Raw genomic sequence first — 27,528 nt, 5'->3', positions numbered from 1 at the left:
CTGACCAAACAGACAAGGCTAGTCTGTACACCAGAAACCAATGGACTCATTTACTTTGGCGGGCATCGTCCACTGGCCACAGCACAAATACCTGTCCTCCCAGCCCACCCTCCTGGAGTTTCCCAAAGGTGGATTACAGGGTCTCCTGCAGGTTGCTGGGGAACCGGGCTCCCAGAGAGAGGGCACCGGGTGGATGCTAGGGGTGTCCCCCCAAGCTGCTACGGGGCTTCAGATGGTGTGCCGGTCACCAGTGTGCCCTACAGACCAACACTGACCAGTCCTACGGCCACTGCCACTTCGTCCTTCACTGAGCGTGGCCCAGGTTGGTGGGCGTTTGGTAATTGTTTGTACTACATAAATGCCCTCTGGGTTTGGCACCAATTGAAAAATAAGACCAGGAGTCAGACGGACGGAGACTAAGATACCAGCTCTGGGGCTCATAAAGGTGTTGAGAGAGTGTGGCCGTAGAATTCCCAGTGTATCCCTTTCCCCAGTTAGCATATCCACCTGGGTCAGAGACCTAGATGACTGCCTCTTGCTGGGGACAAGCCACTTCCCTGTGGCAAGGCGACTCTGGAAAAAGAGTGGGAAGGGTGGGGCTGAGCCACAGGTGCTGGGTTCCTTCCCCCATTCGCTCCGTCAGATACTTAGCTGCCCCCCAGGAGGTGAGGTCCAAGAAAGAGAATGTCAGCCCCTATTGGATGTCTCCGTGGCAACATGAAACAACTCGAATGGAGGTGTAAGCATGGGTTTTGAGCCAGCAGAGGTGCTCTTGGACAGGTAGGGGTGGGGATGCTGTCTTGGAGAAAGGAGAATCGCCTTGAAGAATGAGTTTTGATGGACAGAGACTGGAGGAGGGAATTTAGCTTGAGAGACAGCATGAAAAAGGCACAGCAAAAGGGAAATGCTCTCCTACGGCTGGAGTATCAAGAAGTCAGAAGAATGCAGTTGGAAGCGGCCAGGCTCAGTGAGGAAGGACTGCAGAGTGGTAAGAACTTGACCTTGGAGTCCACTGCCTGGGGTCAAACCCACCTCCATTGCTTCCAGGACGCGGGATTTGACCAGTCGCTTAACCTCTGCAAGCTTCAGGTTCCTTGTCTGTAAAATTTGGGTAACAACAGTTATGAATATTGAGGCATGAGACACCTATAAATGCTTAGCTCGGGGCAGAATGAATGTTTAAAAAAATGGCAGCCATTATTATTACCATCATGTGTCCAGGAGAGTTTGGGGTCAGCTAACGGATAGCCTTAGATGCCTGACTCATGGGTTTGGATTGCTGTGGGTGAGGCCAGGTATGGCTCAGATAAGAGGAGGCCTTCCAAGGCCAAGATTCTGATGACCTGGATACAGGCTGCGTGGCTGTGGCGGGAGGGGGGAGACGGAGCTCCCTGCCCGGAGCAATCCACAGGCACCTGTCTGCTATGGGAGGGTTGAGGAGGGTCACGAGGGGAATGCAGGGCGTGCAGGTCAAGCGGGCCAGGAGCTGCTCAAAGAGAGCAGGAGCACGCTCAGAGTTTCAGATCATGCTGGATCTCGGGGGCTGCTCAGAAATGGCCAGAAAGCTGATGAGCATTTGGATACTTTGGTCTAGAGCTTACAAAAGTAGGCTAGTGTTATGAGTGGTGAACATGGAGATGAAATTTGGATTGTCCAGGGAGCAGAAAAACAGGAAGAGAGCTGAGCACGGAATCTGCCCGGAGGCAGTGAGTGGAGGCTGAGAAATAGGACATTTAGTGAAGGGGGAGGACCTGGAGGAACCCAGAGAGCATTTTGTCCCCAGTGCCCAAGGAGGAGAGTATTGGAGGAGTTTGGGTGTGGATGAGACGCCAAGGAAAGCAATCCTCTGCTGCCTCTCACAGGAGTAAGAATGTACGTAGCTTCGGGGGGAGGAGCAGAGCAGGGCCCAGAGGTGATCTCGTGGCAGCAGGTACCAGAGAGAGCAGGAGGTGAGGGCTGTGGCAGTGAAGCCAAGGAGAAGCACGAGATGGTAGCCGAAGGAAGTGTTTTCGGAGAGGCTTTAATATTTGTGTGGGTCAGGAGGAAGGAGTGGGAGAGGGGAGAGAGGCCAATTCAACTTTGAGAGGGAACCATGCAGAGGCTGGGCCTCGGTGGGGCTAGATTAGGGGAAGTCTGAGGAGGAGAGACGGGGAAGTGAGGGATTCTGTTTCTCACCAATGAAAGATGTGGTAGTGCGCTGAGGAGAGTCGGGTAGGAAGGACGCGCCAGATTAAAGATCTGGGTGCACGAGGGTCTGGAGAAGCGGAGGTACCTGAACTTGCCTCCCCAGGCAGGGGGAGTTGGAGCGAGTCGTGATCCAGAGGTGCCTGTGAGCTGGGGAGGCGGCTGGAGGGAGGTCGGCGGGTGTCAGGGGATGGTCCTGTGTGCTGACTGCTGACATGCAGCAGGGCTGACAGGGCCTGCAGTAGAGGGGCCCCATCCTGCTGTCCAGAATAAGGGGGTGCTGGAAGGGGAAATGGAGTCAGAGCAGTGTGTGGGAGGGTTCCTGAGGGGGCCAGTGGAGGGGACGGTCTGCCATGGGCTGGTTCTTCTCAGGGAGAAGGTCCTTGCATCCTGCTGCATTATTGCTGGAAAAAGATGGGAAGCTTCCAGGCGGTGACTCCCATTGCCTGATGGGTAAAGGCCAAGTTCTAGGAGGGGTGAGGTGAGCAGAGGGACACCTCATAAACTGGTCCTAGCCTCATTTGCTCTCACTCTTTCCCGGTTCTCTTGTCACGCCTAGCTATATGCATACACAAGCACATGTACGCACACACCTGCCCCCCAGCACCTTAGGATATGTACACTCCTTACTCCTTTTGCATTTCTGCATGCTGCCTCTCTGAAGCTTTCTGGGGTCGCCCACACCACACTGGTCACTCCTTCCTCCCACTGCCTTGCCCTGAGCATGCTCCACTTCCCTCTCCCGGGAGTGCACGGGGTGCTGTGTTGGTGGGCACATGTGTCTTTCTGGGATCACCGGAACCTCTATGGCACCAGGCATCCACCAGCTACCCTTTGACCATTCACCCGCTTGAGTGAGTGGCTGTCAGACCGAGCCTTACTGTCCATAACATGACTGGCAAATGCTTGGTTTGTGAAGCTCAGCTTCTCTTTGCAAGTAACCTCCATGTGAGGTTTTACATGTGACTTGCCTGTTGAGCTAGTGATGTTGTCAAGTTGACATTAGCACTGAGTTGCCATCCGAACTTAATTTTAGAGATGATGAGAATTTCAGGGAAATGATGTTTTTATTCTCACAAAGGAGTACCACGATGACTTTAAAATTAAACCATTAATTTACACATTTCTGAAGTCGAAGTTGGTAAAAGCCAAAGTTTGTTGGCTCTGCCTTATGGATCCCAGATAGAGGCACCGTTCTACAAGCAACCTTCACATTCTAATTGACATGGATGAGAGATGGAACCCAACCCTTGGTAGATCAGTAACATTCATTAATTTCCTCTTAGCATCTACTACAGGGTTTTACAGATAATGGGGAGCAAGTAGTATTTGTTAAATGGGTAAACAAATCTAAAAGTATATATATTGATTTTTATGGGTCATGCATTTTTATGACAGTTGTTTTCTCTTCTGTGTTGTCTTTTTTTTTGAGTAAAATACGATCTTGTAACAGAGTTGAGGGGGCTCAGGGCAGCGCACAGAGTCCCCATGAGGATACTGTATGAAGGGCAGAACGTTGTCGTCCCTTGTCCCCAGTGTTCTGAGCCCTGTTCGGACATGGAGACCAGTGTCCCGTATCCCAGCCTTCACTGCTCTGAGCAAATCTGCAGTGGAAGGCAGTGTGGTGGGGAGAATAAGCAGGGACTTAGGTGACAGACTGGAGTCCTTGGAAGGACTGTCAGCAACCATGTGACCTCAGGCAGTGTCTTAACATCTTTGTATCTTGGTTGCCTCTTTTGTAAAATGGGGCTGATAATGATAATCTATCAATCGCACGATGGCCAGGAAGATTAAATGAGGGAATGAGGACAAAGTATTTTGGCGGGAGCTGCTGCTTCTGTAGGCCCCGGGAAACCCCCTGTGAACCCCTGGAACAGGCAGCTTTTGCACACAGGCGGAAACTACAGGGCGCCAGGTGGCGTGCCATCATTTGCTGGCTCGTGGATGGTGGGGGGCCGCTGGGCAGGCAGTGAGGTCTTCGAGCGTGTGAGATGTTGTGGCTGAGGCGTGGTCCTTCACGTCCTAGCCTGGAAGGGGACACTCATTTATGTCTACTCCTCAGACTTGCTATTTCTGAGACTCTCAGAAGGAAGGGAAAGAACCTTCCATCCCAAGTTTTCTAAGTGGCTGCAGTGAGCCCCCACTGCAGTGAAGACACAGATGGACTTGTTGTAAGCACAGTGGTAAGAGGCACCTTGATGGGGGGGGCTTGGTGATGCTCTGTCCGCTGGACACTGTCTGGCTCCCCAACTCCCTCTTCCCAAAGGCACAGATTCTGGCCTGCCTGCCCTACCCCTTGATCCCTCTCCTCACTGGAGTACCTGCCTTACTTGTCTTCTGAGATCTGCCCCAACCTTTCCTCGGCAGGCCTGAGTTGAGGCCCGTGGCCCTGGTCACTGAGATTGCCGTGGCCTCTCCACTACAGTAAGCCCTTGAACTGGGGAAAAGAACCAGCTGGGAGGCAGAATGTCAAGAGCAGAAATGGGAGGTGAGAACAGTCAGAGGAAGGGGAAGCAAGTGTTTAAAAATGTTAAGCAAAGATCTGGATGGGAACCCAACACCAGCTCTTCAGCGTTCTGAAGCCCAGAAGGTCCGATGTGCTGTTTGGGTGTGAGCCATGACAACTTCACGCTCGCTCACACCTGTTTCCTGGCCAGACCCCGTGCTCCTTCTTGTGGACTGGGCTCGTAGTGTCTCACACTCATGTCTTTGGGGGTGGTGTTTCTCATAAGAAGCTTGCCATTCCAAGCAGGAGGGAGGATGTTGGCCCTGCTCCTGAGTCTGGGGGACAGCTGAGCTGGGAGGAAGTCCGGCCTCACCCGGACACCCCCTAATCCCACTATGTGGCACCCGGAGGTGAGGTGTCTGCGCCTGATGCTATTCGTTGCATTCCTCGGAGGAGGGTGTTGGGCTGTGTGACCGAGTCCCCTGCTTTGGTGGCATGTTGGTGGAAGAGCTGTTTGGGGTCGTGGAGCCTTGTCTGCAGGGCTGCGGTTTGGGGAGAAGGGCTTGAGCTCTTTGGGTAAGAGCTTAAGTGGAAGCATCTGGGTTTGGATGTGCCAGAGGAGCCCAGTGGAGGAGCAGTGACATGTGACAGGACTTGGGCTGGGTTTTCAATGGAAGGGCCAGAAAGAAAAAGGACTCCTTCCAGCGGGTTGCATGGAGCTGGGCTCCAGCACGAACGTTCTTAGGGATATTTTGGGACTCGCCCAGCAGGGAGGGGCTGGGAATGCCCGGCGCACACAGCTCACTAAGCTGACACCGCGGGGGAGAAAGACGCTAAGCCAGAAATCGTGCCTTCGTCCCGCGCTGGGCCCGGCACTGTGCCTAGGCTTTGAGCCCTTCGGGCTGTTCCGGCCCGTCGCAGCCCCCCAGCCTCAGCTTCACTGGCCGACCAAACCGAGCAGCCTGACCTGGGGTGTCTCAGTGGGAATGAGAAGCCTGTGTGTGGACAACACCTTTACAGCCGAAAGCATCAAATGGATGTTTGTTAATCAGAAGTGACCCCAAGGTCAGTGGCTTTCTCACCTTCGGAGGCTTTCTTGTCTCCGGTTTTTCTGAGGCTACTTAAGCTTCTGTTCGGGAGAAGAAGAAATCCAGGCTCCACCTCTTCCCTTTGATCAGACTCAGATAGTCACTAAAGGCCGCTTTCTCAGCCCCCTGGCCCCTGTCCTGCTCCCAGGGCTGTGCGTTCTGACACCCCTCCTGTGTCCCGACGGAAAGCCAGCGTCTGGCCTGTCCTTCAGTCCTGCCGCAGAGACGGAGTCTGCGGGCCCTGCCGTTGCTCTGAGACCACATGGGCTGCTTTTCCTCCCCGTCAGGCCCTTCCCTTTGGGGACAGAGGCCTCCAGACTGGACAGCGCCTCCGAGGGCTGCCCAGGGCCCCTGCCACCCACGGGAGCCTCTCAACTTCCCGTTTAGACCAGTGACCTGGGGACTCTCTGTCCTATACCTGTCCCATTGTATTTTGGAAGCGGGTAACTTAAGAACCACAGATGGAGAGGAATTTTGCCCCTGGTCAGCTTCCTGCTGCCTCCCTCAGGCAGCTGTGTGGTTCTGTATGTCCATTCAACACACATGAGCTGGCCTGCTCTGAGCCGGGTCCGGGGCCGAGCTCTGGGCTTCAGAGACACTGCCCTGCCCATGAAGGGCTTACCACGCAGACAAAGGAGTCACACACACAAGTGGCTGGTGCTCTAGAGAGTTCCAGGTGCTGTGAGGGAAGTCTGTCATGGGCATGGAGAGGGGGACTGGGTCGGAGCGGTCACTTCCATGTGGGGGGGTTCCTAGAATCATGACGCTGGAATTGCACCTTGGATAAGGAGCAGGAATTGAGTAGGTGGAATGGGGGGCCATGGGCTAAAATATCGCATGTTCAAGGGGCCTTACAGCAAAATCAGGAGGGGTGAAATGGTTAGTGCTCAGGAGGGGGCCAGGTGTGGCTGAGAGCATTATCACTGCTGTGGTGTGAACTCCCATTCAGGCTGTGTGCAGAGGGCTTCGGCATATGGTACCTCACTGCATCCCCATAATCCCACTATGTGTATATTTTCACCTGCACTTTATAAATTGGGGAAATGAAGCTCATTGAGGTTAAGGAACTTGTCCAAGGACATAGCCCATGACGGGAAGAATGTGGGCCCAAATGCAGCCTGGCTAGAGCGCATGCTCTTGACTATCTCACGGGCCCTTCCCGTTCCGTGTGGGGCAGGAGCTGGTGAGCAGTCGTACAAGTGCTGGAGTGCCTCGGCTAGGTTTGTGGAATAGCCCCGTGCTCTTGGCAGCAGGGTGGAGCAGGAGGGGTGTGTGGGAGTGAGGCTGTAGGCAGGAAGCCATTGTGGGCCTTCTGATGGGAGATGATGTGACCCGAAGTGGGGCAGGAGAAGAGGAGGGGGCAGATATGAGAAGGGGAGACTTTGCTGGATGTGGAGACCCACCTGGATGTGGATGAGAGGCGGGAAGGCCCAGGATGACTCCCAGGTTTCTGGCTACCAAGCCATGGTGGCATCACCACGGTGGGTGGGGAGCATATTGGAGAAGGCCATCTTTTGGGGCCTGCCAAGTGTGAGGGCACGGAGAGGGAAGCGGGTGTCAGGTGTGGGTCAGCGGCACACCTATCTGTCAGGCTCTGGTTTCCCACTGACAATGAATAGTTTTATCAGTGAATCTGTGGAAGTGTCCCCAGGGCTTACTGAATGGGGGTGCCCTGAGGGGCCAAGACACACAGAAGAGTTATAGGGGAGATGGCCGTGCGCTGCCGTTTTCCTCCCTTTCCCAAAAAAATAAGGGATGGGGAGATCACATTTAGGTAGGCAGGATCAGGTTTGGTTTCCTGGAAGAATTGGCTAGAAGAGAAGATGGGGAATTTAGCAAGGAAAGCTACTGGCTTGGGCATAAAGCAGGAAAGCAACTGGTGCAGTCAACTAACTGTTGTCTGTCCACAGATGAAAAGACTTGGTTGGGATGGGGCAGAGGTTGGCCCGAGGGGTGTGGTGGAAGTTAAAGTTGCAACCCAGTAGGCTGAGTCCATGTGGTAAAAGGCATGAATTCCAGGGGCTGATGAGGCCCTGAGACCAGACCTCTGTGCTTGTGTGGTTGTCCAGGTGACTCTGATGAACACCAGTGTTTGAGGACCACTGAGTCAGGCGAATCTTCAGTGCAGGGTGGGTGGACGGGGCTGCCTGGAGGCAGGCAGCCAGTTAGGAGGTGCTTGCAGGAGTCTAGGGTGCGGTAATGCAGGGACAGGTGAGGCTGTGGGAGCAGATGAGATCACCAGCGGCGAGCACTGGGAAAGAAGACCGTCTCTGGTCTGACTCAGTGGACCTTGGTTCTCCTGATTGCATCCTTCTCCATCCTGAACCCTCTATGTGATTTCTAGGGCAGCGCTTTCTCAATTTGCCTGGCTGTTCCTCCTCAGTCCCCTTTGTTGGTTCTTCTCCCTGATGGCTGTGTTGAAGTGTTCCAGAGAGTTCCGGGGCCTCTTGCTTTGCTTTGCTTTTTTCTTTTCTTTTCCCTTTCCTCCCTCCTTCCTCTCTCTCCCTCTCTGCACTACTTAGGTTACTTCATGCAGTTGTTTTAAATTCCATCTTGGTGAGATGGCTCCCAGATTCTCTCCAGCCAGACTTACCTCCAAACATCAGACTCCCTATTTCCAAATGCCTTACTCAGCATATCTTCCTAGTTATCCCTGTCGGCATCTTATTATTATTATTTTTTAAAAGATTTTATTTATTTATTTTTTTGAGAGAAAGAGAGAGAGCATGAGCGGGGAGGGGCAGAGGGAGAGGGAGAATCAGATTCCTCACTGAGCAAGGAGCCTGATGTGGGGCTTGATCCCAGGACCCTGGGATCATGACCTGAGCCGAAGGCAGACACTTAACCCAGGCGTGCCCCCCCCCCGGCCCGCCCCTCCGCCTTAGGCACCTTAAACTGAACATTTCCAAAACCAGTCTCCTGATCCCTCTTTCCTCCAGTTGGCTCCTGCAGTCTCCCAGTCTCCCAGAGACTCAGGGCAAAAACCTCATAGGCATTCTGACTCCTCTCTCCATGTCCACTCCATCAGTATAGCTTGCTGGCTTTGCCTTCAATATATATCAAGAATTAGAACATTTACCACCATCATTCTGGTCCAAGCTACCTTCATCTCTCCCCTGGTTTTCCTGTGTTCACCAGTGCACTGTACCCCCCACCACCCCTGTCCATTTTCAGCCAAAGTGTTCTTTTTGAAAAGGTATATTAGATCCTCCTGTGCTCCAAACCCTCTACCAGGTTTCCGTCTCAGAGGCAAAGTGGAAGGATGGTGTGCATCCTCAGGCAAGCTGCCTGATTTTTTGCTCATCGGCAAAGTGGGACAATTCATAAGTGGTGTGTGGGGGATTAGGTGAGACAGCATGGGATAAACCAGCAAGTAAGTAACAGACACCTGCGGGAGAGGAGGAAGGAACACACACGGAGTCTCTACTCTGTTCCAGGCACACCACACATACTACCTTTTTAAGTCATTTTGGTTGTTTTTATTTTGATCACTAGCATATATCTACACAGTTGAAACAGTCAAATAATTGTGCATGGTTTGTTAAAACAGCTGTTGTCTCCCTGCCTACCCATCCCCATTGCTCTTCCTCAGACGCAGCTTCTTTACATTTTTAAGTATTTTTATCCATATTGCTGAAAAAATGCTTGTTCTGTTGCTTTGTTATTTTTTTCAGTTGTCATTATCTAGTGACTGAGTCCTCACTCCAGGGAGTGAGGAATCCCTCCGCTGCCTTTCCAGCCCCCACCCCCACTGCCCACAACCGCAGTCCACCCCCGCCATGCTGCCCACGCACTTCCGGTTAGATAAGGTCGGGGGTTACTTTTACTTTTTGGTTTCCATGCAGTTCTTTTGTCATTTGCTTGGTTTTCTATTTTCTTATCATTGAATTAAACAACTTCCTCATCAGTGACATAAATCTTTTTGGGTGTTTTGATGCATGAGGTGTCCTGTGAATTTCGTGTTAGCGGAGAAATCTCTCCCCGAGCTTTGGGAAGCTCTCCAACATGGACCGGCTGCCCTTTCACGTTTGCTGCAGAGCCGTTGCCCTTACGTCGCTTACCACTTCTCCGTGTCCTTGTGGGCTTATGTCTTTCAAAATAAATTCCTCTATTGTTGTTGCAGTGGATAGCTAAATTGGATGTTCGATTCAGTCTGTGGTATTTCCCTGAGGTCGATCTTGTTTGCTTTCACTGGTAACAACGCAGTTTTATAGATGAGACCATTGAGTCTGAGAGGGTTGAATAACTTGTCTAAAGACCCACAGCCATTATGCCGCAGAGTGCACGTTTTAACTCAAGACTGTCTAGCTATGAAACCTATGATCTTTCTTTGTGCTCTGAAAGTAAAGGTGTTATTGGATGATACAGGATGTGATGGAGAATGTTGGCACCGCCATCAATTTCCCTTGTATGTCTTCCATCTTCCTATTTTTTTTAAATACTGAAAATGGTTTCTTGCTCTCTTACCCCAAATTGATAAATTTCTTATACCCTGTTAAGAAGCTGTCTCCCAAGCATAGGAATAGCAAGCGGTATTTCTTAAAATGACCATTTAAGAGCAGCTCTGGTTTCTGGGCAACCTGTAAATTGTGGGGAAAAGGCTTTGGTTGGTTGTGATATGGTGATGCTTCTTTACCACTTGGTGGCCATGTGGGGAAGGAGGAGGTGTATGATGAGTCCAAGTTTGGTGGTGGTAGGTTCCTGGCTTGAGGGTTCCTTCCCCAGGCCTTGCCTTCTACTTGGGGACACCGTTCTCCCCCACCCCTCTGCCTGGACACAGCTGCCAAGGAGTCAGGTCCCAGCTCTGGCTCAGTTTTGGCCATGGCATAGAGACCTTGGAGGAGTAAGGGTACCAGGGACCCTGGATCTGTTCCTGATTCCTTCCTTCGTCCAGGTCGTTGGCAGCCTGCCCGAGATACTTGCAGCTCTAACAACTTTTACTGAGAGGAAAGTACTTTATAAAATGGAATGGAAGCTTGTACTTCAGTATGGGTGGGATAAGGCAAGGTTACTTGCCCAAGATTTATCCTAATCAACAGTTCCTGCTAATGCAGTATCTAAATTACTGCCCGCCTGAGAGTGCATCAGATAATGGGCGGCTAATTGTGGCTCACTTTCTAAACATCAGAACCCTTAATCCTGCACCCTGGTCAATGTCCAGGTGCCCAACGGGCCTTTGTGCGGTGCAGTTCAGGTGGCTGTGACATCTGTCACCAGACACTGTCATTCTAAAAACATGACTGTCCCATGTTGGCTGGCTTTATAGCTACAGGGTCATTTTCTCTCTGGCTGGTAGCAAAGAGGGTCAAGTTCTGTTAGTGGGACTTCGTCACAGATAGGAGGAAGACAGCATCTAGAGAGGCGTGTGGGTGAGGGGAAGGGTGAATGGTACGTGGGCTACATCTTTTCTTACCGTCCCGGCCTCTTCTTTGTAGCTAGGGATGAGCTGGTCTCTCGGTAAGAGAAGTCTGCCTGCTCCTCCACCACCCAGTGCAGGGCTCCATGAATCGTCCAGGTGTCCAGAGAGAATGAAAGCTGGTTTTGGCCACTAGAACAACTGTCACTGTGCTGAGCTCGTTAAGAGCACCGTCATCCTCTGCCTGCCCCTCTCCTTCCTGGGCTGTGGGCACCCCCCGCGGGGGAGTCCCCTGCGCACACTGTCTCTTCCTCTGGCGTCCGTGCTGTGTCAGGCCCCTGGTTGGGTCTCCTGTCATTGGTAGAGAATGTGATTTCACTTCCACTCCCCACCACCTGCTTAGAGCTTGCCCTGCTTTTCGCTTGGGGCTTTGGAGTCTTCCCTGGGATGTGGCTCTGTCCCAGCCGCTTTGGGTTGTCGCCTCTCACCTCGCTTCTCTCTAGGAGGTGTCCAAGCACCCTCCTTCTGGAGCTTTGTGCACTTAAGCCCCACATCCCTGATGAACCCAGCCTCCCAAGGGGGGTGCTGTGTCCCTGCCGGGATGAACAGACACTGAATGCTGCTGTCTGGCCTGTTTGCCTCTGAGGCCCCAAGTTCCTTGAGGGCCGTGATTGTCCTGTCCTGTGTTACCAATAGGAGCTCTAACCTTGACGGAGGTCAGAGGAGAAAACACCTACTAGCTGCCAGACCGGGAATGATTGGCGGCCTTGTGGCTTCCCTGTTCTGATGAGAGTGCCTGTGCTCACGGGGGTGGCTGGAGGCCTCACATTGATGGCATGTTTGGCCCTTCCAGGATCTGTGTGTCCCCCACACCGCTGACACCTCAAAGCTGCCCTCTGATGGCAGCTGGCGAGGCCCCCTCTTACCCAGGTGTCCTGCCATCGCCCCAGTCCTAGCAGGTCTGGAACTGAGCTCGTCAGCTGCCCGAAACAGGTTCTGGCTTCTGAGCGCTCCCAACCTACCGGCCCAGGCTCCCGGGGTGTACGTATGATACACCTTTGACTCACGTTTCACTTCATACCATCTCCCACGGGTCCGCCCAACTTGCTATTTGCCAAGTACAAACTCATCACTGGGCAGAAGGCCCGTGGGCCTCCTTTTATGGCCCTTCTATTGCAGGGGGACGTGGCCTGGGCCCTCCGGGCTGGGTACCTTCTAACTGTCCTCTCCCCCTCTGCTAAGAGGGCCCCATGTGGGGCCTGTCTGTTGAAATAGGAGACCTTTCTTCTCAAAAATCTGTCGTGTTTACATCTGAGACCACTTGGTTTGTTGTGTACCGGCATCCAGACCCCTGAAGTGGTGGGTGTGACTCCATGCTCCTCTCATCACCTGCCCTTGTCACACTTACGTGAATTCTGTGGAAGGTTTTGACTCATCATGAGCAGCTGGATGCTCCGGTAGAATCTCACCAACCATTGTGATATTTGCCAACTCCATCCTGCCCTTACATGCTTCTCTACTTTTCCACCCCCTCTGCCTGGAATAGCATTCTCCTCCTTATCTTCTGAGAAAGCTTCTACTCATCCTTCAAGACCCAGGGAAGGAGCATACCTGCCTCAATCAGCATATACCCCATACTGCGTCATAATTACTTGTTTTTACTATTGTCTTCACTAGACTGCCTGGTCCATGGGGGCAGGGACTAGGTCTGATTTATCAATATTTCCCTAATACGCAACATTACGGGGTTCAGGGAGTGTTGGTGGAATGGACCTACCCATTTATTCACAAGTATTTACTCATAAATTTCTGAGTGCCAGGCACTCTGCTAGCCACTGGGCACATAGGGGTGAACAAGGTAGACAGGGTCCCCCTGCCTCCATGGGGAGGTAAGCAAGGCCAGTTAGCAAGGAAGCAGGTATATGGACGAGATACCTTAGAATGGCTGTGCTTCAAAGGGGCTGCTGTAGATGGAGGTGTGCAAGGAAGGCCTCTCTCGGAAGACACATGGGAGCAGAAACCTGGACGATGAGGAGAAACCAGCCATGCAAAGAGCTGGGAAAGCGCGCTCAGGGCTGAGGGGATGGCAAGTGGAAAGTTGCAGAGGAGAAGGTCTTGGAGTGTTGGGGGGAAGACAGGAGACTGATGCTGCTAGAACATGAGCAATGGGGAGAGCAACGTGGGGTTGGCCTGGCCAGATCCTACACTGCCTCTTTCATAGGTCACCGTGAGCGAGCAGTTTGGATTTTTTTTTCAGGAGTAGGGGAAAGTCCTCAGAGGGAAGTATTTCAGACTTTCAGTGTCTCTGAACAGGTGGGAATGTGCTGATTATTGCCCTGCTTCTGCTTCCCCCCACTTTCCTGTACCTCTCCTTTCTCCCTGACTCCCGTGCCACCCCCCAGCTTGCTTCCATTCAGGCCCTGAGATCTGCACACGGGCGTTTGGGGTCTCTAGCTGTCTGGCTGCTCTTCTCAGCAGGGGCAGCTCTGTTCCTTGTGCAGCCTTGCCCGGCTCCTGCCACAGCCCTGAGGTGCCGACGAGGCTCCCACCCCCTCCACAAGCTCCCATTCTCATTCCCGAGTTGATTGTGCAATGGTTCTTGGCCTGCTGAAGCCCAGTGCCTGTTCCCAAACCCTCCTTGGCCTTTGCGCCTATGAATCACTGCCTTCCCCCTCCACACACATCGTTGCTTATCTCTCTTTGCCATGCCCAGGGGAACCAGCCTCTTGGACTTACCTTGGTTCTCCCGCCCAGAGCCTACCCTGTTGAGTTTAAAGTCTGTCCTCCAGTGAGCTGCCCTGGCGCAGATACATCCTGAGATTATTGCCTCACTTCAAAAACAAAAAGGAAAACAGCTAGCTTGTGTTGAGCACTTACTATCTGTAAGGGAATGTACTAAGTATTTTCTATGAAATATTAATTCCTCATTTAATCATGACATCAACATGGTGAATCAAGTGCTGGTATTATCCCCATTTTACAGATGAGGATACTGAGGCTCAGAGATCACATAGTAAATGGCAGAGCAGTGTTTGAACCCAGACTATTTGAACTGCTACTGCCTGGTACAGTCCCCTGTGGTTCTTTGTAGTCCTAAAATCTTTATCCACACCATCTCCAAAGCCACTTCTCTATGGCTGCTCACTTTGCTTTCTTCTCTTTGAAAGTCCAACTCCACAGGGAACATGGGCCAAGACCCTCAGGACCCCCTGTTTCCTTACCCATGCCATCCTGGGGTAGAGGAGCCAGACCTCTACACCCATTGGGTACATGCGGGGCTTTTGCTGAAGGAGCAAACAACAGTTCCTGCCTCCAGTTTATGGACGAGAAGTAGGGATTGCAAATACCGTTGTCAGTCTCTCCCTGCCAGCCAGGGAGCAGGTGGGAAGCAAGAAAAATGGGAAGAGGCTGCAGGAAGACAGTTAGGCTGAAAGACCTTTTGTAGAGGCGGGGTTGTCCCGAGATGGCACCAAACGCCATCTTCCCCCTTAGACGGGAGACTCAGCACGGGGGCGGGGGGGGGGGAGGGGGGAGTGGCTGCACTGTGTATCCTTGGAGACGCCTTTCAGGCCTGAGGAGATGGGATGCTGCACCTTGCATGATGTTGGGTAGAGTAGAACTCACATGGCAAGAGGAAGGGCTCCAGGTTCCTGGGACAGAACTCTCCCCACAACAGCGTGCCTACAGCTTTCTGGGGCCCTTTGGACCATACGAGACGTGAAAGTGGTCGTGGGGGTCTCAGCCCGGGTCACACCTACCCAACGAAAGCGTTGCAGGTGCAGGAGGATGCAGCCGGGAGACAGCTGCCTGCCTGCTGAGACCATCGCAACCCCTGCTGCAGGGCACATCCTCTGTCCCTGACTCGCAGGGGCGCTTCCCCCGTGCTGGAGGCAGCTTCTGGAACCTGGGACTCTAACGGTGGCTCTTCATTTCAGGAGTGAGTGGGATCGCATGCTAAAGGTTCATGGAGACGGCACACTCGTGCCAGGAGGGCAAGGCTCGAGAGATGACAGAATCGGGGGCTCGCCTGCCAGGATCCTTGTTGGGAGTGTGCTGCGCCATAATGAAGGAGGGCTGGCGGGCTTGCGCACAGCACGTGGACCTCTCTGTGACTTTTCCTTTGTTCTGTGCTTGCATTTTCAGTAGGAGAAGGAGGAGACCGAGAGGAAAGGAGTCATGGCTTCGGATGCCAGTCATGCTCTGGAAGCTGCTCTGGAGCAAATGGACGGGATCATCGCAGGTACGGGCAGGAAGCCCTCACCACTCATGGCTTGCCCTCCACACTGGAGGAACCCTTTTCCCTCCTGACCTTTCTTTCTGGCACAGCAAGAAGCCCCTCGGTAGATATATTGTCTTTCATTGTGCATGCCATCTCTTTGTGTAAGAGTTCAGACTCGTAGGATTCTTTGATACCTGGTGTGAAGTTAGGGCTGCCGAGATGGCGTGGGTGCACCGCACGGTGGTGGGTCGCCAACTGCGGCACAGCGTGGGTCCTGGCTCTGAGGCAGTTTGGCTGCAACAAGATCACTTTTACTGAAAATTGGCCAGAGCACATCATGGCTTATCACAGTCAAGCTGAAAGGAAACTCCAAGTCTGGCGACTTTGCCACTGTAATGCCCATGTCAGCTCCCTTCCCCAGCTGGTCTCCAGTGTGTTTGTGAATTGGGAGGCAGTTTGGTATCGATTCACCTCATCGCCTAAAGATTGTTCTTGGGACGCCTGGGTGGCTCAGTCGGTTAAGCATCTGACTCTTTTTTTTTTCTTTTTAAAGATGTTGTTTATTTGAGAGAAAGTGAGAGCACAAGCAGGGGGGAGGGGTAGAGGGAGAGGGAGAAGCAGACTCCCCTCTGAACAGGGAGCCTGACATGGGGCTGTATCCCAGGACACTGGGGTCATGACCAGAGGTGAAGGCAGATGCTTAACTGACTGAGCCACCCAGGTGCCCTGGCATCTGACTCGATTTTGGCTCAGGTCATGATCTCAGGGTCCTGGGATCGATCCAGTCCCCCTTCAAGCTCCGTGCTCAGCAGGGAGTCTGCCTGAGGATTCTCTCTCTCCCTCTCCCTCTGCCCATCCTGCTTGTGCTCTCTCTCTCTCTCTCTCTCTCAAATAAATAAATAAATCTTAAGGAAAAAAAAGAGAGAGAATGTTCTTTATGCCATATTGTATGTTGTGTATATAACTGACTGATTCACATTCACCAGTTAGGAATATTCCCTAGCAAAGATCCAGCAAAACTGGTTAATTGGAAAAGGCTGCCAGTGGGCTGTTTGGGCTAATTAACTCTGCGACAGGGGGAACCCACGCCCGTATTGATTAGAATAAACCTGTCATTGCAAATCTTTCCCGAAGATTCCAGGTCCTCTTTCCATCCTGACCTGATAACAAGTCCGTGACCTTATTTGCCATGCTGGGCATGCTTCTTTGGGACTTTGCTCCTCATCGTGTGGAGCTTCAGCAGGAGGAGGCCAGGGAGGGGGGTTTGGGCTGAGTGTGGCTAAAGCCCAGGATGTGCGTGGGTACCTGATACTGCCCCATTGCCCCTTGCCAGGCATTTGCTGCTTCTTCCACCCTGCAGAGAGAATCAGACTCACAGAGGGTTCTGGGTGTTGGTGCCTGGGGTGAGGGTGGGGTTGTGGATTGAAGAGTCTTCATGTTCTTGGTGACACTGTAACATGTTCTAGCTGTCATCTGTCAGGCTCTCAGTTTCTCAGTGAACAGAAGGGCTCTTTAGAGCCCTGACTAATGCTTTCCAGAGGCTCCATAGATTGGGATGTCCTGTCTAGGTTAGGGCCTCCGAAGCCCCACCAAGAGGAAACAGTCAAGAGCGTGGATTTCCTAGGGGTACTTTCACAGAGTCAAGTCTGGAAGCTGCCAGGGGCTCATGTGAATTGAGATTGGAGCCACAGGGTCAGACCCTCACACCTTAGAGCTCTTTGGATGGCTGTGAGGGATGAATGGACACCTCCTAAAGAAGGCAGCTGGTATGGGGTCATTCCTCTCCCTGCTTCCCAATTTCTCCACATTGGCATTCCGAAAATGATGAAGCCTCTGGCAAAATGCCCTGTCTCAGAGAGCTGTATGTGACCCTTGGGGCTTGGCCTTAACACAGGATCTGCAGGTGAGGATCTGGGATGGACAAGGGGGAAAGGCCCTTGGCATGGGTTGTGCAGAACCCAGGAAGCCCATCCTTCTGCCTTTCTGGCACAGAGTTCTCCCTCCTTCTTCCCTTTCCTTCATCTTCCACCTTGGTTGATCCTTCTAGGAGGGCTCCTCGGGCTGCTATGCCTGGAACAGGTGTGAGAGCTTGTAGAGAGGCGATTCTAAGACATCCCAAGGCATTCTTTGCAGATTGGTCAGGAGGAACCCCTGCAGCCAGGCTGCTTGGCTCAAATCCTAGCTCTACAACAAGCTATTTACCTGACCAGGCCTCAGTTTCCTCATATTTAGAATGGGAATAATAATAGTACCCACCCTAGAGGGTTGCTATGTTTACACACATAAGGTGCCAAGAACAGTCCTAAGCACTATAAAATGTTAGCTTTTGGTAAATTAATGAGGGATAAAAAATCTTTATTATGTTACATCTTCTCTAGGGACACGGTAGAGTTCTTATTTATTCAGGACCTCAGCTCACCCATTTGAGTTTTGTGTCTTTCATTGTATAAGGCTTGTGCGTGCCTTGCTAGCCTCGCCTGGGGTCTGCAAGATTCATGCATAGTCTTCTGAGTGGTCTCTGCCCCGTTTCTGGCCCTCTCCAGGCTGTCTTCCACAGAGCAGCAGAACGATCCTTGAAACGTACATCAAATCACAGCATTCCTCTCTCCAAAGCTCGTCAGGCTTAAATCTGAAGTCCTCAACGGAGCCAGCACTTCTAGATGCGATCTGGCCTTTGGCCACCTTTGTGGCCACACCTCCTACCGCTTTCCTCCTGGCTTAACCTTGGCTTTAGCCTGCACACCAGCTGTCTCAGGACCTTTGTGCTTGCTGCCCCCATTGCTGGAATGCTGTCCTCCAGATACCCTCTGATCTGATCTCTGCCACAATGTTGCCACATCAGAGAGGTCTTCTCTGATCCTCTCTAATTAGCATCACCCCCTCCTATCACTCTCTCCCGATATCCTGTTTATATTTCTTCACAGCACTGATCACCACCTGACCTATTACATTCACATTTGTCTCTTTGTGTGTCATCGGCTTCCTGCACCAAGTTGTCAGTTCCATGAGGGCTGAGGCTTTGCTACTCCATCTCCAGCACCTCCGTTGGTCTGCAGCACATATTAGGTGTTTAATAAGTACTTGTCACATACACATTTTATTTACTTTTGTAAATAGGAGCCAGTTGTTTGTTTCTATACATACCTTCTTCTCTGGCTGTGCATTGAACTTCATTTATTATTTTCTCTGGTGCCTTTCACTGATTCTTCTGGGCCCACAAATCACTCATTTTTTTTTTTTGAAGATTCAGTGATTGGCATGTCCTGTGAACCATCTCTCAAGTATTAATTGTCTCACACAGACATTGGACAGGAGCTATTTGGCAGATGATTGAACATTAAGGTAATTAGTGAGTGTCTGGAGGGTATACGTTCTACATCTTGTGATGACAAGAATGATAATTTTTTAAAATTTTTTAAAAAGATTTTATTTATTTATTTGAGAGAGAGAGCATGAGCAGGGGGTAGGGGTAGAGGGAGAAGCAGACTCCCCGCTCAGCAGGGAGCCCGATGCGGGACTCGATCCCAGGACGCTGGGGTCATGACCAGAGGTGAAGGCAGATGCTTAACCGACTGAGCCACTCAGGCGTCCCAAGAATGATAATTATTGAATGTCTTTGTGCAGGATACTCTTCTGCAAGATTATACCCTCCTCATATTCAAGGTGGTTGGGCCAAACTGGACCAAAGAGCTTAAGAGTTTTTGTGGTGGTTAATGTGGACTAGGGAGTTAGACTTTTGGGGTTTGAATCCCAGCTCCATCACTTAGGACTGGCTGTGGGATCTTTAGACAAACTTTTTAATCCCTATCTGAGCTCAGTTTCCTTATATATAAAATAGTGGTATTAATACCTATCTCATATTATTGGGGGGATTAAGTTAATGCAAATAAGGCACATAGGAAGTGCTCAGTTGCTGTAAGTGACTTTGTTGAGATTAGTACCGACATTATGATTTTTACCACCCAAGGTCACGGATTTGGAGTCCAGGGCCATCTGAGCCTCTTCTGGGCTGCTTTTGTGCCTGCATCGGTTTTATAATGATGTGTAATAGAGCCCCGGGGGCTCTGTGGGGCCATCTGTAGAGAAGAGTTAACTGGGCGCGGGGTCAAGTTCTGTTCTTGCTCCTAATCCCCTAGCCAGAGTGACTCTGCTCTCATCTCTCTTCCACATCAGACTTCCAAGTGAGGGTTCCTTTGCTGAAAGGGTGGCAGCCAAGAGAATGTTTGAAAATTGCATTACCACATCATGATGCCACAGATCCCGCAGAAATGACATTTTTCTGTGAACATTTACCTCGTCCTTTCTGCATTTCTATCTCATATTAATTTGAATGACGTCAAGTGATGCCAACACTACCAAAACACAATTGCTTTTGCATCTGTTAAGGTGCTCAAATGAGTACCCAAGGACTGTATTTATTCTCTCATTTTCTTTTTTTTTTCAGAGTTCAGCATGAGTACTTTTATATAACTGAAGGAAATTAAGCCACATATGTTGAAGATGAACTGTTGAGAAAATAGTACATTTTATTTATTTATTTATTTTTAAAGATTTTATTTATTTATTAGCGAGCGAGCGAGAGAGAAACAGCATGAGAGGGGAGAAGGTCAGAGGGAGAAGCAGGCTCCCCGCTGAGCCGGGAGCCCGATGTGGGACTCCATCCCAGGATCCCGGGATCATGACCTGAGCCGAAGGCAGTCGCTTAACCAACTGAGCCACCCAGGTGCCCAAGAAAATAGTACACTTTAAAAAGGAGATTCCTACAATCAGTTGACCATTCCATTCACAATAAAGCACTCATAATTGGAGTATTTTTTATTTTATGTACAATGAGTTGACATTGAAGTAGGTATCTTGGTTATCTGCAGTTAAGGTAGGTTATCTTGGATGACCAATTCAAGGAAGTTCACTTAATCCAACTTAATGAAACCTATATCCTTTGCGTACTGATGGAAACACCGGCGGCACATACTGAGGCCGTAGTTCCAGATCAGACCGTGCCGGTTTGAGCAGACGTGGCAAGAGCGAGAGCCCTGGCCACATTTCCTCGGATGGCTCCAGTGCAGCTGCTGGTGACCCATCTTGCTCTCTTGGACGCAGCGAGGCCAAAGGTGTATTCTCTCATTTTCTGAAGACACAATTACCACTTATTTCAAAGGGAAGAAATTTTTATAGGCTTCCTGCGTGCCCCACATAGCAATCATTTATGCAAAAACAACACGGATTCCTCCTAAAATGGGCACGGTTCATTCAATAATGATGGTTCATAGTTACAACACTACAGAACAAGGGATTTCCCTTAATTAATTACTCTGTGTACTATGATAGGCTCAGGTTCACTTTCTGAAACTCTTTCCAAAAAGAGCACACTTAGGGCATGTGATATCAGCGTTCGTGTAATTAAATCTTTAAGGCAAAAAAAAAAAAAAAAAGATGTCATGGTGGTCCTTATCTCTAAGCACCCAGTGGTTCTGGAGATGTGAGGAAAAGAAATGCCTTGCAAGCAGAAACAGGACTAATAAATGAAACTCCTTATAAGGTTGAATTCTTGAAACCTGAATGGGGTTTCCTGGGTGTGATGGTACTTGATTGGAACCCCAAAATTCTGTGCCAGAAAGTTGGAAAGTGGTGACTTAAAGACCCCAGCCCCTTGTCAAAATGATTTGTTTCTAGTACAAAAGACCACTGCTGTTAGCTTCCAGTACAGTGTTAACCTTTGCTCTTGCTCCTGATTAATCCCTGTGATTTGGCCTGCAAATAATACCCTAATTGAATTACACTCTTGACAATTGCAGCTGCCCTATATATTGCTGAAGTACATCCCTCTGGGTGACCCAGAGCAACTGCCACATATTCTCATTTTGCATAAGGCTTAATTTGTGGGCTGGCAGGTTCAGTGGCTGCCCTGCGAGGCCATTTCTGTAATAGTACCAGAGAACCCCGTGGTGGGGACACGGGACCACGCATTCCTCTTCACTGTAGCAGGAGGTCACTCAGGCAGTCCTCTGCAAGCTGTACCCACCAATGAGGACTAGGTAAAAGGAGCCTGTTTTATGACAGGTGAAAAAAGAGGTTGCTCTGGGCCTTTCTGCTAACTCTGATTCGTGTCTGGGTGGTTTTTGTTTTGTTTTGTTTTGTTTTAAAAGATTTAGATTGGGGCAGAGAAAGTTCTGGTCAAGACTGAGATTATTCGCCTTGACTGTTGAATGACTTCAGCTGCGGCAGCAAAGGCTGTCCAGGAGTCCATGCTCTGAACATGCTCCGTTAACTGGCCTCGTCCAGGCCCTCTCTGAGGTGGGTCAGCACGTGGCAGTCATCAGTAAGGGAGAGGCAGAACCGAAATCTGCCTGTTTCCCATTCAGGATTCAGGTTGAGAGCGCTCGGCTCTGATTCTGACCCAGAGACAGGCAGAGTGGAAGTTTGGAGGTGTCCAGTGGGCTGAGGTATCAAAGACTAATCTTTATGTAAAGAGATCAGAATGGCCCTCGGTGGCAAGCACTGTTCGACACCCATCATTTTGATTTTTCCTCTTACTGGCAGAGCCCTCCTCCACAACTTCAGCGCTGTGCGGTCTCATTTTCTATTCTCTGAGAGAGTTTGAGTAAAGCTGGAATTATCACTTCTTCCTTACATACTTGCTATAGTTGTAGGGATAGGAACGAACCTACAAAACCAAGTGGACCTGGTGTTTCTTATTGAAAGATTTTATTTTCTTCATGGTTATAAACAGTGGTTTAATTCTCCGTTGAGTTTTGGCAGTTTATACCTATCTGTCTAATTTTACTGAGATCTTTAATTTTGTTTCCTGGGGTTTTTTATAGATTTTATTATATTTATATTATTATGGATTTTATTTATTTATTTGAGAGAGAGAGCGCACACTGGTGCATGTGCAAGTGGGGGGAGGAGCAGAGGGGGAGGGAGAGGAAGAAGGAAAGAATCCAAGCGGACTCCATTCCCCAGCAGGAGTGCAATAAGGGCTCAGTCTCACAACCCTGAGATCATGACCTGAGCAGAAACCAAGAGTCGGATGCTTAACCCACTGAGCCAACCAGGTGCCCCCAGGTCTTTATGGTTTTGTTAACATGAACATGCTATCATATATATATTTTTAAACATTTATTTATTTTTTGAGAGACCACGCGTGTGTGCATGCTGCTGAGTGGGGGGCTGGGTAGAGGGCGCAAGAGAGAATCTCAAGCAGATTCTATGCTGAGCGCAGAGCCCTCTTGGGGCTTGATCTCAGGACCCTGAGATCATGACCTGAGCTGAAATCAAGAGCCGGTCGCTTAATCTGAGGCACCCAGGTGCTGTATAGCTATCATATTTTTTAAAGATCTGCTACACTTGTTATGTCTCTGTTTATATTCCTAATATTGCCTAATTGTATCCTCTGTTTTTTATCTTGCCAGAGTTATCTTTTTTCCTTTTTTTTTTTTTTTGAGAGAGAGAATGTGAGGGGGAGAGAGAGAATCTTAAGCAGGCTCCATGCCCAGTACAGAACCAGCGCAGGGCTCAATCTTAAAACTCTTGAGATCATGACCTGAGCCAAAATCAAGAGTTGGACGCTTAACCAACTTGACTCACCCAGGTGCCCCTTGCCAGAGTTATCTTTTTTATTATTATTTTCAAAGAACTGACTTTTGCCTTTGCTAATCAGTCTCCATTATACATGAGTGGTATGTTTGTGTATATTATTTATTCTGTAAATAGATAAATATGTATATATATTAGTTCAGGTTCTCCAGAGAAACAAAACCAATATTGTGTGTGTGTGTGTGTGTGTGTGTGTGTGTGTGTGTGTGTGTGTGTAGAGAGAGAGAGATTTATTTTTTTTAAAGAGTTTATTTATTTATTTGACAGAGAGAGAGCACAAGTAGGCAGAGTGGCAGGCAGAGGGAGAAGCAGGCTCCCCACTGAGCAAGGAGCCTGATGCGGGACTCGATCCTAGGACTCTGGGATCATGACCTGAGCCAAAGGCAGATGCTTAACCAACTGAGCCACCCAGGTGTCCCAAGAGAGAGATTTCTGAGAGATTGGTTGGTTGATTGATTTTAAAGAATTGCCTTGTGTGATTATGGAAGCTAGCAAGTCCAAAATCAAACAGGATAGGCCATCAGGCTGGCCATCAGATCCAGGGAAGAGCAAATGTTGCAGCTCCAGTGGGTAGGCCATCTGCTGGCAGAATTCCTCCTTCTTCCAGGGAGATCAGTCCTTTTCTATTACAGCCTTTCACTGATTTGACGAGGCCCCCCACATTATGGAGAACTATCTGCGTTAGTCACAATGTAATGATTTCAATGTCAATTTTGTCTAAAAAATACCTTCACAAAAACATCCAGAATAACATTTGATCAAATATCTGGGTACTGTGGCCCAGCCAAGTTGACACATGAAATTAACCATTATAGTATCTATAGATAAATATGCATCCTGTAGCTATACTTACTATATGTCCACATTTAACTTATTTGAATGTTTTTATCATTTTCTTATTTCCGAACTTAAACTATCTGTACTCTTTTAAAAACCGAATTAAAAAGCCAATCAGTAATATATATTTTCAACTGCCTGCTAACTCCATTGTGTTGTAGTTAAGTGGTCTCTAATACTTATCCTTTGGAATTTATTGATACTTGCTTTATGGCCTTGACTACAACACTGTCTGTTGTCATTACTGTCCTGCACATGCTTGGAAGGTGTGTGCCTTCTCCCAGTTGTCAGGTGCAATGTTCTCTGTTCAGTACATGCACTCTGTTTAAATCTTTGCTACCATTACTGATTGGTTTTTTTTTTTTTGTCTGCTTGATCTTATCACTTCCTTAGAAATGCATATTAAAATTCTACTAAATGGTAAATTTTGTCTCCTTAAAATTCTGAATATTTTGCCTTATATTTTGAAGCTGTGTTTTGTATTATATGAATACACATTTAGAATTAGTACTTCCCGGTAAAGGCTTTCATCACCATATAGTTACACTCCTCATCTCTAGCAATGCTTTTTTGTCTTCCTTTTTTTTTTAAATTTTATTAATTTATTTGAGAGAGAGAGAGAGAAAGCATGATAGAGAGAGCATAAGCGGGCAGGGAGGGGCAGAGGCAGAGGGAGAAGCAGCTCCCCGCTGAGCAGGGCGCCCAATTTGGGACTCAATCCCAGGACCCTGAGATCAGGACCTGAGCCAAAGGCAGACGCTTAACCAACTGAGCCACCCAGGCGCCCCAGTGCTTTTGGTCTTAAAGAGTGTTTTGTCTCATGTTAATCTGTTCACCCCAACTTCCTTTTGGTTATTATTTTCTTGGTATTATCCTTCTTCCATCCTTTCTCAGTCGCAAGCTTTCATTGTGCTTTTGCCTTAGGTGTAGTTTTGCCGGAGCCATATACCTGCACTTTCACTTTTTAACCAAGTTAACAATGTCTGTCTTTTAACTGGCCAGTTTAGTCTGTACACATTTATTTTGACAATTCATCTGACCATTTATTCGCTTACTGTCTGATTTCTACTTGTCTCACACTTTCTGTGCTTCCTTCACCCCCTCTTTTTTTTTTCCTATTGTTTTAAAACATCGAATTATTTGTATGTGCTCTTATTCCATAGTCAAGGCCCAGTGTCCTCCTGCGGGGTGGGCTTCTCTAGTTGACTGAGGGTAGTGTCCTTTTGTATCCCGGCTCTGTGCAGAGCTCTCCCATCCGACCTCTCTCCGGGCTCAGGCCTAAGCTTCGTCCCCGTCCCCCCTGAGTGGCCTGTGGCCCGGGTGACTGGCCATCAGGGAACTAGCGGTGGTGCACAGGACCAACACCAGCTCAGATGCTCTCTTAACCCCGAGCTTCTGAGCTCTGAAGATTGCCGTCAGTTCAGTTGTGTACATGGGTTTTTTAATTTTGGGGTGTTCTTGGAGGGTTTTCTCTCTACAGCTAGTCTGCCCCTGCCTGCCCTGTTCTGCTATAATGCTGTCCCCTTCCTTGGCTCGCTGTCCCCTTCCTCCATCTTCAGAGCCTGCAGTGGCAGGTCGAGTCCTCAGGTCCCTCTGACCCAATCTTCTGCCTCCCTCTTCTTATGTAAGAGCTCATGGGATTAACAACACAGGATAACTGCCCCACCTCAGAATTCTTCACCTTAGTCACATCTGTAAAGTCCCTTTTGCGATATGAGCTAACACATTCATAGATTCCATGGTTTAGGACGCGGACATCTTTCAGGGAGGGGGGTGTCGTCCTTCCATCTACCACAATAATCATTAAATAACATCCCATTGGTCCCTTCCTTAGTTTTAAACCAGTTAAGGAATAGACAAAGCGGTCAGAAAAAAGAGAAACAAAATAGTGGTTTTACTGATTAGGAAAGTTAGCTTGACCCGAAGCCACCATCAGGATCTTGAATACCAGACATCCTACACACACACTTACACGGGAAATTGAATTGAATCCCAAACGACAGACCTCCACCTTGTGGAGGCAGAGCTCCTCTCAGAAAGCTTCCCCCGAGGACAGTGCTTGCATCCAGGGATGAGCGACTCTCAGGAGAGGCCCTTCTGTCAGCTCTCCCATCAGAAGACGTGTTCATCCTTTGAGGAAAAGTTGAGTGAGGGGAGGCAGGGACAAGGCCACAAATGTGGCCTTAGTGGCAGCCACCCTCCCTTCCCACAGAAATACGGAGACAGGAATCGGTCCCCCTAATAGGATTCTTGAGTCTTGCTGAGACTTCCTGTGTGACCTAGTCTGTGGTCAAGTTTGTCTTTTGTTTTGTTTTGTTTTGTTTTGTTTTTAATTTGAATGTATATAGCTGACACACAATGTTACATTAGTTTCACCCGTATAACATAGTGGTTCGAAGGTTTATACATCGTGCTTTGTTCTCCGCGGGTGTAGCTACCTACCATCTAGCTACCGTCTGTCCCCGTACATCTCTGTTACAGCATCATTGACTATATTCCTGATGCTGTGCCTTTAAATATGCTGGCGACTTCCTCATTCATTATAGGAAGCCTGTATCTCCCCCTCCCCGTCACCCATTTTGTCCACCCCCACACCCCTCCCCTCTGGCAACCATCAGCTGGTTCCTTGTATTTACAGGTCTGATTCTGTTTTTTGTTTGTTTATTCATTTGTGTATGTGTGTGTTTAGATTCCACATATGAGTGAAGTCATATTTGTCTTTCTCAGTCTGATTTATTTCACTTAGCAGAATACCCTCTAGGTCCATCCATGTTGTCACAAATGGCGTGATCTCATCTTTTATTAATGTGTCACATTTTCCTTATCCATTCCTCTCTCCGTGGACCCTTGGGTTGCTTCCAGATCTTGGCTATTGTAAATAATGTGGCAATAAACACAGGGGTGTATATCTTTTCTAATTAGTATTTTTGTTTCTTTGGGTAAATACCCAATAGTGGAATTATTGGATCATATGGCATTTCTATTTCCAATTTTTGGAGGCAATGCCATACTGTGTTCCACAGTGACTACAGCAATTTATATTCCCACCAACAGTGTATGAGGGTTCCTTTTTCTCCTCATCCTCACCAGCACCTGTTACTTCTTGTCTTTTTTTATTTTAGTCCTTCTAATTCGTCTATGGTCAGTTTGGACATAAATGCTTTGCACTTGCTTGAACACAGCATGCCACGTCTAGCTATTGGGGGCAGAGGTCTCTGTCTTTTGTTGTTCTGATAGATCACCACTTTATTTGTTATTTCCTATTTAGGTCTGCTTGATCTGTCATTTCCCAGGTTTGAGGGTCCCAATGTGCTATCTTTTTTACCATGGATTCGGTTTTCAGAGTTTGTGTTTAGGTTCTGCGTGTCCAGGTGCATCAGTGAGAAGGCCTGGATTTCCCTGTGAGGCTCTCAGGGCTGCTGACTTACATGGTTCCCACCTACAGGCTGCGCTGGCGGGTTCTCCTTATGGAGAATGCTGGGAGCAGTCCCTTCCTCCACTTACACAATATGGAGTAGAATTAGTCACTTCTTGAAGGTTTGACAGAACTGACTTGTAAAAACATTTGGCCTGATGTACTTTCTTTGGAAAGAAAATTAAGTTGTGGTTCAGATGGTTCAACAAGTGACTATTTTTTACAGGACCATTCTGATGATTTTTTTTCTTTGTTTTTATCATTTTATCCAGTGATTTTGTGCATGCATACGTGCATGTGTGTGTGTGACTGTTTAATAGTTTGACCCAATGCTCTAATATATGGAGTCCTTTGCTGTATCTTTTTGAATACTTTATATTTCAGTCA

The 27,528-nt window shown here is 49.2% G+C and overlaps 1 protein-coding gene and 1 pseudogene across 2 annotated transcripts in view; one reads left to right on the top strand and one right to left on the bottom strand.

The window, feature by feature from the left end:
* PPFIBP2 (PPFIB scaffold protein 2) overlaps window positions 1-27,528 on the top strand; it is a 145,018-nt gene that overhangs the window by 16,257 nt on the left and 101,233 nt on the right. For both annotated transcript variants that reach the window (XM_028116897.2, XM_088017458.1), the window contains exon 2: window positions 15,221-15,314. In XM_028116897.2, coding sequence (XP_027972698.2) covers window positions 15,221-15,314 — 94 coding nt within the window. The remainder of the gene's footprint in view (window positions 1-15,220; window positions 15,315-27,528) is intronic.
* On the bottom strand, window positions 20,103-20,374 carry LOC114219359 (small ribosomal subunit protein uS14 pseudogene; annotated as a pseudogene).

This window comes from Eumetopias jubatus, unplaced genomic scaffold (genome assembly GCF_037043125.1).
Source record: "Eumetopias jubatus isolate StellerSeaLion01/CBP00866 unplaced genomic scaffold, mEumJub1_p1.0 scaffold_13, whole genome shotgun sequence".
Classification (NCBI taxonomy): Eukaryota; Metazoa; Chordata; class Mammalia; order Carnivora; family Otariidae; genus Eumetopias; species Eumetopias jubatus.
This window is presented reverse-complemented; position numbering and strand designations above follow the sequence as displayed.